The 13,043-nt window shown below is 43.4% G+C and overlaps 1 protein-coding gene across 5 annotated transcripts; it reads right to left on the reverse strand.

Annotated features, from left to right (window-relative positions):
- C5H2orf80 (chromosome 5 C2orf80 homolog) lies at positions 1–13,030 on the reverse strand. 5 transcript variants are annotated; one of them, XM_030488036.1, is made up of 11 exons: positions 12,806–13,030; positions 10,838–11,895; positions 10,210–10,406; positions 9,449–9,522; positions 8,520–8,601; positions 7,917–7,999; positions 7,685–7,772; positions 7,192–7,263; positions 2,512–2,599; positions 1,806–1,921; positions 1–1,116 (listed from the first exon to the last, which is right to left on the reverse strand). In XM_030488036.1, exons 4-11 carry the CDS (start codon positions 9,487–9,489, stop codon positions 1,027–1,029), a joined length of 660 nt encoding a protein of 219 aa, XP_030343896.1. In that variant the 5' UTR covers positions 9,490–9,522; positions 10,210–10,406; positions 10,838–11,895; positions 12,806–13,030; the 3' UTR covers positions 1–1,026. The 5 variants fall into 5 exon arrangements, with proteins under 5 accessions (XP_030343896.1, XP_030343897.1, XP_030343899.1 ...); XM_030488037.1 differs by lacking the exon at positions 12,806–13,030 and having other exon boundaries at positions 11,598–12,374; XM_030488039.1 differs by lacking the exon at positions 12,806–13,030 and having other exon boundaries at positions 1–1,113; positions 10,838–12,374.
- Positions 13,031–13,043: the final 13 nt, after the last annotated feature.

The following is a 13,043-nucleotide window of genomic DNA, read 5'->3' on the forward strand; positions in this document are numbered from 1 at the left end:
TGGTTTTGCTTCACAAATGTTTATTGTTTTTTTCCTTAAGCAGATATTTTGCATTAGAGTACAGGACCATCTCCAAGGCATGGGTTAATGCAGCTGTACAATGAGACCATACTTTGGATGGACATCTATTCCATGGCTAGAAGTAGCTGGGAATCTTCATTTCTATCATTTTTATATGTAAAGATATCTAATAGAGTTAAACACACCTCTCAGCAGTGAACTTTTCTACTACCCCATTGAGCCCTGAAACTTGTATGGAATTAAGTAGAAAGAGTCCTATAGAAATATCCCACTCTGTGTGCCCAGCCTTCCAGCCAGAGGAAGAAAGGGATGTGGAAGCAGAACTGCATGCTCCCAACTCGTAACCCAAGGTAGAATGAGTACCAGGATGAGGGTTGTGACAGCCCATCTAGGACATGGGGAGTGTTCTTGAGCACAGCATGGGCATAGCAAAGGTAAACTGTTAGAGACCAGCAAGCAGGGAATGGAAAACAGGCTTCAGTGCTACACTGGCACTACAGGGAGAGGCTTTTCCTTTAGCTAAGGCCTCTAAGGAAATAAGAAAACAGGATGGTTACAGAGGAGAGCTGAAGAAACTGGGATCATCCTGAGAGGCACAACCCTTGTGTCACACGCAGGGCAGCTCATTCCTGCCCCACTCTGGATCATATGTGGGAGCTGCACAGCACTGTGGACAAGGGGAAGTTTGTACTCCCTGTCTCTGAAGTGCTACATCCTCTCTTTGGATCTGTAAAAGTAGCATGGTGTGAGAAGCAGTAGGGATGTATTGGGAAAATGTAAGCTCCCAACACAGTGGCAGGGAAGCAGGAAAGAGGTGGCTGAGGGAAGAGGGGGGAATGTCAGTCTTGGATATAAGATATGAGAGGTGGAAAAGAAGGAATGACTGCTAAAATTTAAATACAGAACAAAAAGCAAAACAAAACATGAGTTGCAAATGTATTACCAAAGCTAAGGCAGCAGACATCCATTAGCTCACCTACAGCTAAGTACATGAAGTCTGGGTCTTTATGTCTTTGCTTCCTTTGCATTCCTTGCTTTTGACTCTGTTCCAGGCTTCTCTGGAGGGATTCCTTGTTTTGCTTCTGTAACTCCCTGCTGGATGCAAATGTTAATAAATGCAAGCACAGCATGCACGGCTGAATCCATCAGGAGAGATGAGGATTGCATGGCAGATCAGCTTCCCTCCTGCTGTGCAACATGGGATGCACATTGAACTCAGGGTTGTGGGGGAGCCCCTTTACTTGGTAAAATCCAGCCCTGCTGCTGGAATGTTTTCTTAGCTCTCTTGCTCAGGGCAGCTGCAGCAAACAATAGACTTTAGCAAATCGTAGACAAAGAGAAAGGCAGAGCCCAATTCATGTACATGTTAGGCTCATCTGACATTACTGGCTTCTTTATGGAATCATTTTTTGTTATTTAAAGAAAATATAGTTTCAACTGTTTTTTTCTTTTAAACCTAAAAGTGATAGTAGTGAATGTGTTTTGCAGGGACATAAGCCAGATGAGTGCCTTCCATGTCTTTGTTTAATATTACTGGAATTGACTTTCCAGCTCATGAGTGACACCACCTGCCAAGTTGTTATACAGTTGCCATTAAAGTCCAATTTAGGATTGACACTGTATTATAAATTAATACTAGTATGAAAGATGCTAAAACGTGCTGAGAAGGGCAGACAAGAAAGGTTTTGTGGGCTCTGGGTGGCCTGAGGTGTGCTCTACCTGTGACAGTAGTGGTAGTGTTGCAAAAATAGTTTCACTGGCTCACGTGAATTCTTCACACCTACTTTATCAACCTGTTGCTTTCCTTTGGTCAGTGAGTCCAGTTGCTTCCTGTCCTTTTTAGCTCTCTTTGAACCAGGGTTGGTCTTTCGATTTGCTGCTGCTGTCCGGAACTTAATGCCTTGAGAGGGAGAAAGAGTCTTGCATCACCTTGGGCTTATACAGTACTACCAGGCTTACAGACCTACTGCGTGGGATCAGCTGCAATACATGGTTGGAGGTAAGGGGTCCCATCTTCAAATTCTCTAATGCCCCTGAAGTTACTCTCATTTTTGCTGCACTTGGAAATGAAGCAGGGAAGGGGAGGGTGGCCCTTTCACTGGCCAATAGCATAACTGACCTTTGCAAAAGTCCTGGTATTAATTGAAGCTTAAGAACAAACAAGTGATTGTCAGACATAAAGGCTGATTCTACTAGAAACATGCCATCTTACTGTTTACCTCAAGTTGAGGAAAATGCTCCCTTTGCAATTGTCATAAACTTGAGGAGCCTGAGCTAGACACTATTAGGCTAAAATGAGAAAATGCCTGTACCTCCCCTCCCTGCAAGAGAATAGGCACAGACCAAGGTTTGCACTGTCCTTTCTACATGCAGCTGTTGGAGTTCAGCAGGCTGTAACTCGGTGGCCCTGCTGGGCCAGGCACTGCTGAGGCAGTGCACGCCATATCCCCCTGCCCTAGCCTTGTGGGAGTTGGAGTGAAATATGCTTACTTTGCTTCCAGGCGTACTGTGCAGCTTCAGGGGCAGTCAGCATGGCAAATGGATGCAGGGAAAGCTTGAAAGGTTGAATCCAGCGGTTCTGGAAGGGTGACAATTCATGGATTAGTATGTCTGCAGAAACTGTGTGCCTCACCAAATGTGAGGCATTGTCTTTTGTGGTCAGCAGAAAGTAAGATAACTGCTTCAGAGGTGCTGATGGATAAATGAGGACAGCTTTGCTGACAGTTTTGTCCTGCCTGCTTGTCCCACCCAGCTTCTTGAAGTGCCCATTCCCACTGTCCAGACATTTCAGTTGTCCACACAGTAGCTGAACTGATGCATTTTATAGCCCTGTGTGTACTGGTGCAGCCTGGGGGTTGTGGTTTGCCATAACATCCTGGCAGCAGCCTGCAGCTCCTCAGCTGTTCATATGGCAGCTCCTGAAATATCCAGACAACAGAGTAGGAAACTCTGAGAAGTAGCAGGCAGTCAGGATAGCAACCATTACATCCATCTCAGGCTAGGATGTCCCTTCTTATGAATCAGAATCCTACTAGGATGTGACTTAGCTCCCTAAGTATCTATATATCTTGGTGTAGCTAGTGCTTGATTTTCAAGGAGATTTAAGCCAAAGCTTCCGAATTGATGGGGAATAACAGGATTCTCCACCATTTTACTTTAATGGGAAACAGGGAACAAAAAAAAGATAAGCAGAGATCCATAGAAACTGAATTTTGAGATGGGCTGGATTTTCACTCTTTGAGTCTAGGGCTCTTTAAGAGGCACAAGCTGTGCTCCGAGAGTTACAGTTAATGAAAACAGTAGATTTAACCTCTTAAACTAATTAGGGCTTTGCAAAATAAATTACCCTCAGTTTCCAAATTCAGCAAAGCATTTCCATTCCTTTCTCAGAGAGGAAATGATCTTATGCTCATGATTAAAACTAAGCAGTGTTGTTGGCTGAAATAGGAACTGGAGATCCTGATAGCAATTTTACTTTTTATCTTTTTTACTTTTTTTATCTTACTCTTTAGAAAATTTTGTAACTCTGCTTTTGTCCTGGGTTTAAGCCCAGCTGGTAGCAAAGTACCACATAGCTGTTCGCTCCCCTCCTTTTCCCCTGCTTTGGGTGGGATGGAGAGGAGAAGTGAAAGAATGTAAATCCCACAGGTTGAGACAAGAATAGTCCAATAACTAAAGTACAACATAATACTATAACCACCAATAATTATAAGGGAAATAAGGGGAGAGAATATAAAACTAAAAGGGGAAAAGGAAAAGAAAACAATAAACACAAGTGATGCACAATACAATTGCTCACCACCCACTGACCAACACCCAGCCTGACCCGAGCAGTGATCTGCCCTTCCGGGTAACTCCCCCTGGTTTATATACTGGACATGACATGCTGTGGTATGGAATACCCCTTTGGCCAGTTTGGGTCAGGTGCCCTGTCCCTGCTTCCTCATGGCTTCCTGTGCCCCTCCTCACTGGCAGAGCATGAGACTGAAAAGTCCTTGATCAGAATAAGCATTACTTAGCAACAATTAAAAACATCAGTGTGTTATCAGTGTCATTCTGAGACTAAAGCTGAAACACAGCACTATACCAGCTGCTAGGAAGGAGAAAATAACTGTTACAGCTGAACCCAGGACAGCTGTCTCATGAATAGCAAGGAAGTATTCCCAAGTCCACTAGGGACAGGATCTAGGCAAGTGCACAGTAACATGAGATGAACAGAAAGACTGTTTCTGTTCTTTCTTTGTCTCTGATTGCATAACATCAGAATATAAATCAAATGTAAACACCCCACTACCTCCCCCCCAAATAAATACCAAAACCTCAAACAACAAAAACCGCAAAAAAAAACCCCAAAAAAATCCCCCCAAAACCAAACCAACCAAACAAAAAAAAACCAAAAACCAAACCCAAAACCACAAAAAACCAAAACAAAAAACCCCAAACAAACCCAAACTAGCAAACAAACCTCACAAACCCCCATGGGAAGCAGCATGAGTAGGTGGAAAACTTTCAAGAAAACACCACTCCTCCCCAATGTATGGTGTGCACTCAAAAGGGAGATTTCAAAAAATATCCTGGGTTGGGAATTCCTAGAGAAAAGAATTCTTGCCCATGAGAAGCATGACAATAAAAATATACAGTGTAATGTCCACAGCAAAAGGAGGGAGAGCTGATCCACTCACTTATCTCAGGAGCAGAGTGGAAGAGCCCTCTTAACATGTGAACTAACATGTGAAATGTCCCTACATGGCATCTGTGGCATTTCTAGTTCTTGACGTGGGAAAATTCAACTAAGAGGTTACAGCCAAGGCTGTTCTGGTGCATGTAACTGTGAGCTGGAGTGAGCTCTAGCCCTTTCTGGACACTGGGTGGCAGTCCGTCATTAATATTACAGCTAAGAATGACTGAGGTAAACAAAAAATAAACTAAGAGCACCAGAAACACTGTGAATTACATGTGAATCATCTTTTATACTCTGATTACAATTCCACAGCAACTTTTAATGGTTGCTTGGGAAACATCAATGAAGTCTGTGTTACTGAAAATAAAATCTATACATTCCAGCACAAATGTTCTTTCATTAAATGGCTGGGCCATACAGAATACTTTGTTGTGATTTCAGTCATGAATTGAAAAATTCATTGCCCTTCAAAATCCTTGTTTTTTGAAGGGCAATTACACTGACATAACTAAAGAAATGCTGCTAGAGAAACTTGCTCTAAACACAGGTAAGGCCCTTGTGAAGCAGGCTCTATATCCTTGGGTTTGCATAGCCTCTTTCTCTGTTCCACGAGTGGTGATCACAGCACACCAGTGCGAATGCTGCTCTGTAAAGCACTACATCAAAGGCCCAGGAGCTGGGTTACATCTTAGTGTGGTTGTGAGTGATGGGGCTGCCTTTTTCTTGCCTGGCACGCTGTAAGGTAGATATCAAAGAAGATGTCAATAAGCGTGGGGTAGACTGCAAGGCGTGTGATGCTGGCAATGATGAAGGCCTTTTAAGTATGCTTGGGAATGGGATACTGCTTTAATACTGGGGCTAAGGTAGGTATTAGTTCCAGGGCAGGACAGAATTGAGTTTTAACCGGTGAAATTTCTGCAGCGCCAAGATGAGGCCTGATTAGTAAAGCTGGACCAAGTGTCTCCTTTTTGTCTACTGTATGGGTTTTGTTTGTATCCATCTGGTTGCACAGTTACATTTGTCTGCTGTATCCAGTTTTACATGGACCAAATACACAGTTTCTTTTTCTGGTAGCCTGGGGATAATTTCCAGCAGAGGTCCAACAGAGGAACAGTACAATAGCCTCTGCCCTTTGAAGAAGAAAAACATCTCCCTGAAGGTCAGCTACTAAAGACAAAGCTTTTATGTGCCTGCTTCCCCTGCACTTCCCACTTTGTTTGCTTGGGTTGGCAAAGTCCCACACCAGTGTGGAGGCCAGAAAAGAACCATGAAGTCTGCAATTAGCCAGGCATTTAAGCCAAAAGAGGCATGCCAATAAAAAGTCTCCATAAACCTCTAAACCCGGAAGTGCATCATTCAAATATTCTAGCATGCAATGTGTGACTTTTAGACTAAAGATGAAGTAGGGATTTTAGGAGAAGCCCGTATGCTGCTAGAGGTTTCTGATCCCAGTGGTGGTGTAAAGAGGAAAGCATCAAGAGGTCAAACTCCAGAAGTTAAAATACAGTAAGCAACTTTCATTCCCTGCCTAGTCTCAACTTCCTTTCTTTTTTTCTTTTTTTCGTGGTTACATTCAGTTTGACCCAATTCCTTCTGCGAGGTGATGGGTGGCAAAGGAGGATGGGCTTGTGACTGGTTTCTGCCTGGTGTTTCTCTGTACTTCTTACCTTTCCTATGCGCTTTGGTCCCTGCAGGCCATGGCATGGAGGGGATGCCTCCTTCCAAGAGCATGTCTCTCTCAGTAGTCACCCCACGTCTCCTTACACGTCCTCATATCTCCTTCCCTAGCAGCTGCTGCTCTTTCTTAAATGTTTGCATAGAGGTGCCATGTGCTCCTCTGGCTGAAGTTTTGGCTTATGCCTGGCGCAGACAAAGTACATCTTTAGAAGCCAGATGACAATCCCAAAGGAAACTGCTAACTTCAGGTAAAATTCACATTGTCATACCTAGACTGTGGTCTTGAATGCTACCTGAATGCTTTTATTCTGCTGTAACACGGAGATGCGCCAGAATTTATTGTACTGATGTTGCCAGCTATCATCCACATAACCACTGCTGGTCAATTGTTTTTCACAGAATGAAGTCCCTTCCTTTATTAGTATGGGAGAGCTGGAATAAACAGGAGCTATAATAGGCCCACACTCAATAAGATCTGCAAGTAATTAAGAAATGTGCTGCACTCTGCAGCTTTGACACACACCCTCATGACTACCAGCAGGAATGAAGTACTCCATGGATAACTACAACTGCACGTGTAGGCTCTATACCTTGTTATGATGCTAAAAGATCACCCACAAGGCTCTAAACTATAATGGCAGATGTGAGAAGGGAATAGTTCAACTGTGTTTACTCTGAATAAGAAATAATCCACATGTGGATCGCATTCCCAGGATGCCAGCTCAATGCACTACACGTTGGACCAGTCCACATAAGTGAGATCTTCACTCAGATCTGTATTAGAGATGATGAAAAACTGACATATCACTCACCTTTGCAGATCTCCGCCTGCGTGTTTCTGAGGGCCTGTAAATCTCAAAGATCTCTTCAACAGGAATGCTGTTCTGTGAAGGCAGGTAAAGAAAGGTTCAGCTCTCAAAAGTAGCATTCTTTAAAGTGAATGTATGAAATCCAGCTCATATCCCTCTCATTTCATCTCCTTCACATAAGTTCCTAGTATTGTTTCATACTGCTACAAACCTATTGAGATCTGGTCCTGAAACTTGCTCACCGTTTTGCACTTGGGTGAGACAAGGTAAGTAGCCTACACACACACATAGGATCACCTCCCGAAACTGCCTATGTTTTCTTTTTTCTAAGGCTGAGCAAAATTTAATGGCTACCTGATAAAAATGGGACAGATCTGTAATATCTGCACTGTTTGTATACTGTGCTTTCAATGAATAGAGTCATTCAGAGTACAGGAAGTGTTTCTAGACAGATGCCATAGAGGAAAAGATATTTATATCTTTCTTGCCCACTTACCATTAATATTCCAGCATATGAAGATAGTATCATAGCTTCTCTCTCAGTTCGGTTGGGATATGTGTATCGGTTGTGAGCTATAAAATTCCTGTATGGTGTTTTAAACAAGATTGTTAGCCTGGTGTTATACATGCAAAAAGTAGTCCTGAGCTTGATTGACTGCTGCTTTTACCCCATTTTCACACTGGTGTAACCCACTGCAACAGCGGGGGCTTAGCTTTGCAACACTCACATTTTCTCTCTTGTCAGTGCAGTCTGAACATCCAAGTCACGTAGCCACAGCAAAGCAATGCTGAAGGCTAAGTCATAATGGACCTGGAAAGACAGAATAACCTTATGTGTTTTGTTTCACTGTCATTGCTTAACTGAGGGATGACAGAAAGACCAGAGAAATGCAGGGAAATGTGAGCTGGAGCCCAGTATTGTCTCAACCACACTGGCTACCTCACCAGTTGTAAGACGCTTGCTGAAGTTTGAGGGGTTTTAAACATACCCCTCAAAGGAAGGCTTTCTCAGCTTAGCTGAAAGACATTTGGTTATACACAGAGATCTTTAGTTTGTGAAGAATTCCCTTTGGTTAGTTCACTAGAACTTTATCAAACGTTCCCCACGGATAAGCTTAGCCTTCCTAGAAAATTAGCAAAAACTGGAATTACATTGGATACATTAGACCTGGATGCTATTCACAGCCAGTCTCTTTTGATACTCATATCAGTAACAGGCTTCTATTGATGATTGTAGGAACAGATCATTTAGCTGTACTAAACAGCCATCCTTCAGAGTTCTCATAGCCATGCAGTTAAAGAGGATAAGAAGTAAGAAGTCTGGTGATTACCATGTCATCTAGAAAAGTGGGCTGCCTTTGTCCGCTTGGATCAAATTCATTTTCTTGTAGTCCGATGCCAACATAATCTCCCCTTAAAGCAAGAAAAATAACTACAAATTACAACCGGTTCTTAAGCAATCCAGTGCATAAGAAATGCAATAGATTAAAGCTAGGCAAGACTGGGGCTAAATTTGCTATGATTCAGGGCTAGGAATCTGCTGCAGGATTTCTCCCAGACACCTTCTAAATAGGAAAGCTGTTAAATTTCTGCATTACTGCTAATATTAACTTCACTAAACCACACTGCTGTCTTCCCCAAGGGCTCCAAAATATAGAAGCAAGTACAAATATGAATTAAGTATTTAGAGTCTGGGGACTCACAGAAGGATTTCACTGTATGGCAAAGAGACTGAAAGAGATGCTTCACTGGTGCTTGTTCTTCTCATTCAGGGGAAGTCTGATTCTGCAATTTTTCCTCAGACTAAATACTACTGATCCATCCAAGCAGTCCTAGAGAAGATGGGCACTTGTAGGACTTGTATGGAATAGACTGGACATTGCTTTCATCCTCTAGGAGTTGTCTGCTGGGAGCTTCTGAATCAAGAGCATGAGAGCCTGATTTGTGAACTAGGAGACACCTTACAGCAGCTGCACTGGCTGCATGGCAAGGGAGGAACTCTGCACCTCCCTGGTCACTCCCACTGACACAAAGCAAGTTCTAGGCTGTGACATCTCTACTGTCACATATATAGTCAGCTGTCACACTGTGGACTACATTTGAGAAAATGCAGAGCATCTCAAAGGAAGAATCTCCTACCTCCCAGCAAGAGAAGACTAAGGTTTTAGAGTTGTCATCCAGCTAGGTTGTACAACCTTTTGCAACAAAACCAAGTCCACCTCAAATGCAATGAAGGCAGCTGTGGTCAGTTGCTACTTACAGGAGTTTTTCAACCTCTTTCTTCAGGCGTTTTCTTTCCATACTCTAGCTCCTTGAACAGATGCTCAATGGGATCTAAGAGAGAGAAAAGTGCATCCTACCAAACATCTCTGTCAGTAAGCAAATCTGAATCATAGACAAAGAGTATGGGACACTTGGAGAACCCCTACAAAAATCCAGCTGAACCCATTTCCAGGTAAGATTACAATAGAAGCTGTAATAGTCAAGAAATAGTCAAGAATAGTCAATACAATAGTCAATACAATAGTCAAGAAAGAGAAGACAACATGCAAAACACGGAAACTGAGGGTAAGGAGTTTAGTAATGGGAAATAGGCAGGATGAGCCCATTTAAAATAAGCATCAATCTGAGTGTCAGCTTGCAGGTTTCTTGCATCCCCGTGACAGTGATGTATATTCTCACATATAATGCAATCTATTAATCTGCTGCTGCTTCTGAGTTTCTTGGCACATGGCTTGCTCTCGATGCTGTATGTGTATTAATGAGATCTATGTGGTACAAAGAAGGGATGAACTAGGAAGAGGAAAGGGTGGAAGAGATGAGGTAACAGCTGGCCTGACAGGACACAGCAAAGAGAGAAGCCAGCACCTGGCCCACCAATTTACTGTAGTATTAAAGTGCAAGCCTCACTCCTTTGCTCCATTATATACAAAGTAATAACATGCCTAGTAAGCTCTGGGTTACTGGATATTGTCCCCCTATTCTCTCTCTCACAAATGTATACAAGAAATCACACACTACCTGTGTCAACTCTTGGAATAGGCCTCAGGATCTGAGTTTGGAGCCTCTGGCTTCAGGCATCTATGAGGAGGAATTCCCTCTTGATGTTGCTGTTCCTTTCTTGCCTCTGCCACTCAGTCTGTGTGCCAGGGTAATTACACTATGGCTTCACACAGGACTGCAGCTTTCTCCTGTTGCTTAGAAACAATGCTGCTGAGCTGAGCCAAATTAAAAGGGAAACAAAAAACAACAAACACCACCACAGATAAAAGGTTAAACCTGCACTTTCTGGTTGGGTTATCAGTTTCAAGCTAAATGATTCTTTTACACTGCTAGGCATTGAGTTTCACTGCTGAGTGGCTAGCTGGAAACAGAAGACTTGCTAACAGGGGAGGCAGAGACTATTCACTGTGCTTTCTGATGGATCTAATTGCTCATAAATGACACTGTCAGCTTCTACTCTTCTAGCATTCCACTGTACAGAACAAAAAACTAGATGTGATACCTCCCAAGAGCCCATCTGGGCTTCCATTTGCAGTATTTATATCATTTCACAAGGATCCTGCTACTTGTTCTTTTATCAATGTTATGTTTTTGCTTACAGTATTAGAAGAAATTTTAACAGGCAAGAAACTCCAACATGACTTACTAAATCCTACTGTTACCCTTCCAATGGGTCCAGGGCACATTCTGCACAGGAATGCTAGTGGCAGCCAATGCATCTTGATGCCTACCAAGTTGGTGAGAGGCAATTGGATTTTGTAGATTAGGAAGGTTTGCAGGCTGTAGTTCTGAACGGAATGAGCCATTCGCCTCCTTGAGAATGTACTTCTCATGTTATTAACTGATTACCTAATAAACAATAGGAATGGGTTTATGAGACATAATCATAATATTGCCTTTCTTTGTGATGGCCTAAGAAAACAAAAGTAAATGCATTACCATGAGACGTAAGATGTTTTCCAGGAAAAAGCCTACTTGGTATTTACAGAAACTGTGCTGTGCTTTCCCAGCTCAGATTTACAGAGTTTGTGCTGTGCACGTGCCTAGGCAGGTGCAAGAGGCAAAGGTCGCAGACATGGTTCTGCCACCTACCGTGTCCTTGCCATAGAAGCGGAAAGCCAGGTGGGCGACCACTGAGGGAGAGATGGAGTTTGGGAATTACCCCTCCTTGCAGCATTAGATGCTTATGGTCATTCTCATTAATTCTATGGCAAAAGGAGCACCAAGCTTAGAGCGCTTCTCCACCTTTCATTCCAGCTGCAGGGTTTGTAATAAAGTTGGATTTGATTTCTGAGGGCACCTGCCTGGCAGGCATCATAGCAACCCTGCAGCCCCAGTAGAGCTACTGCTTGTTTGCACGAGAAATGCAAATGCCTTTCCTCTAGTTACACCTACTCAGGGCTTACCTGCAGGTGCGGCCAGGTGAGTATGAAAAGTGACCTCTGCAAAGCGAACACAGCTATGCCAGGGCTCACCCAACGTCCTGCTAACAGAATCCCTCTCCTATTACGTGGCAAGGGTGATACCCTGATGAAGAGAGTGAGTTTCCTGAAAAGAGGCTGGTCCAGAGCCCTGGGGTGAGCTGCCCCCCCTATTTCCCCCAAAGCAAGAAATGCTTCTGGATCACTGCAAGGCAGGGAGCGGGGTGGTGGCGCTGTGTTTATGCTCTTCCGGCGGCGGGGAATAGCAGCCACTAGTGGATACCTGCGGAAGAGATGGAAGAGCTGCGCCAGTAGCATCAAGCTTTCTCAGTGTATTTCCCCATTCTCCACTGATTTGTAGCTCAGGACCTTCTTAAGCTAAAAGTATTGTCTCAGCAGTCAATACCCCTTCAATGATTTTTACTTCCACAAACCTGCCCAATCACATTTTAAAACGCGAGTAACTGACATCTGCAAAGATCTCCAGTGTTTAAATAGGGCTGTGTGGGAAAGTCCCTGGTTTTAAGCAGTTCACTGTTAATTTAATTTGCTGACCAGTGTGCATAATAAACTTTGTAAACTTAGCAAGTTTAGGCCCCTCAAACTGCGGAATTTGTCATTCACGGAGCACAGAATTCATATTAGAGTAAAATACTTAAGTCTTTTCCCCACACCATAGCACATTTAATGAGAGTCACAGGTTCCCCAGAGCAAGAAATAAAGCAACACACAGGTCTGCATGTCTGCAGCATTGTTATCCACTGCAGGTCCAATTTTCAGGGCCGGTATGGGGGGGTATTTTGTCAATCTGCTATTAAGTTGGAAGGAATAAATTTATTATTTGCATTGTTTAATGCTTATCAGCAAATGTATTAACAAATACCACATAAAATAGGAGCATGACTTAGGACTCTCGCAAAGGGCTACCATCCACATGGCAGCAGGTAGAAGAATTTTACCAGCCTTGTTTGTATTGCAATATCCCTCTGCACCTCCATTGTAAATTACTGTTCTTCAAACTGGCTTTTTCCTTAGAAGTAATTTCCTTAACACAGTTAACATCATCACATCTGCACATGCAATGTCAACTTCCAGAGGACAAATTCAAAGGTGTCCTCAAAGCAAAGCATTAACTTGGGCTGAAATGTAAATTACTTAAAAAATAATCCTTTGAATAGAGTGTAAAATGTCACCTTCTCAGAGGTGGAAGCTGCAAGCCGGGTGCTGAATTCTGCGGGCGAACAAACTCTTTAACATTTGGGTGGGATTTGTCCATCTGAACAACCTTAGGGCTTTTCTGAGGCGTCTCAGGAGCGTTCCAGCTCTGCCTGCCCGGGGCACGGCAGCGCCTCACGAGCACGGCCTCGAAGCCAGGCTGTTCCAGCCAGACGGGAGCGGGGCGCCGGCTGAGCGGGCGGCATTTCCCGGCCC

Source organism: Strigops habroptila, chromosome 5 (assembly GCF_004027225.2).
Source record: "Strigops habroptila isolate Jane chromosome 5, bStrHab1.2.pri, whole genome shotgun sequence".
In the NCBI taxonomy this organism is placed as follows: domain Eukaryota; kingdom Metazoa; phylum Chordata; class Aves; order Psittaciformes; family Psittacidae; genus Strigops; species Strigops habroptila.

Bases quoted from the DNA above. Each gene is read 5' to 3' on its own strand.
- C5H2orf80 (XM_030488036.1), bottom strand. From the start codon at position 9,489: ATGGAAAGAAAACGCCTGAAGAAAGAGGTTGAAAAACTCCT. The intron at 7,264-7,684 runs GTAAGTGGGCAA...CTGCCTTCACAG, and splicing joins CATATGCTGGAATATTAATG to AACAGCATTCCTGTTGAAGA. The intron at 2,600-7,191 runs GTGAGTGATATG...TCACCCTTCCAG, and splicing joins GCAGGCGGAGATCTGCAAAG to AACCGCTGGATTCAACCTTT.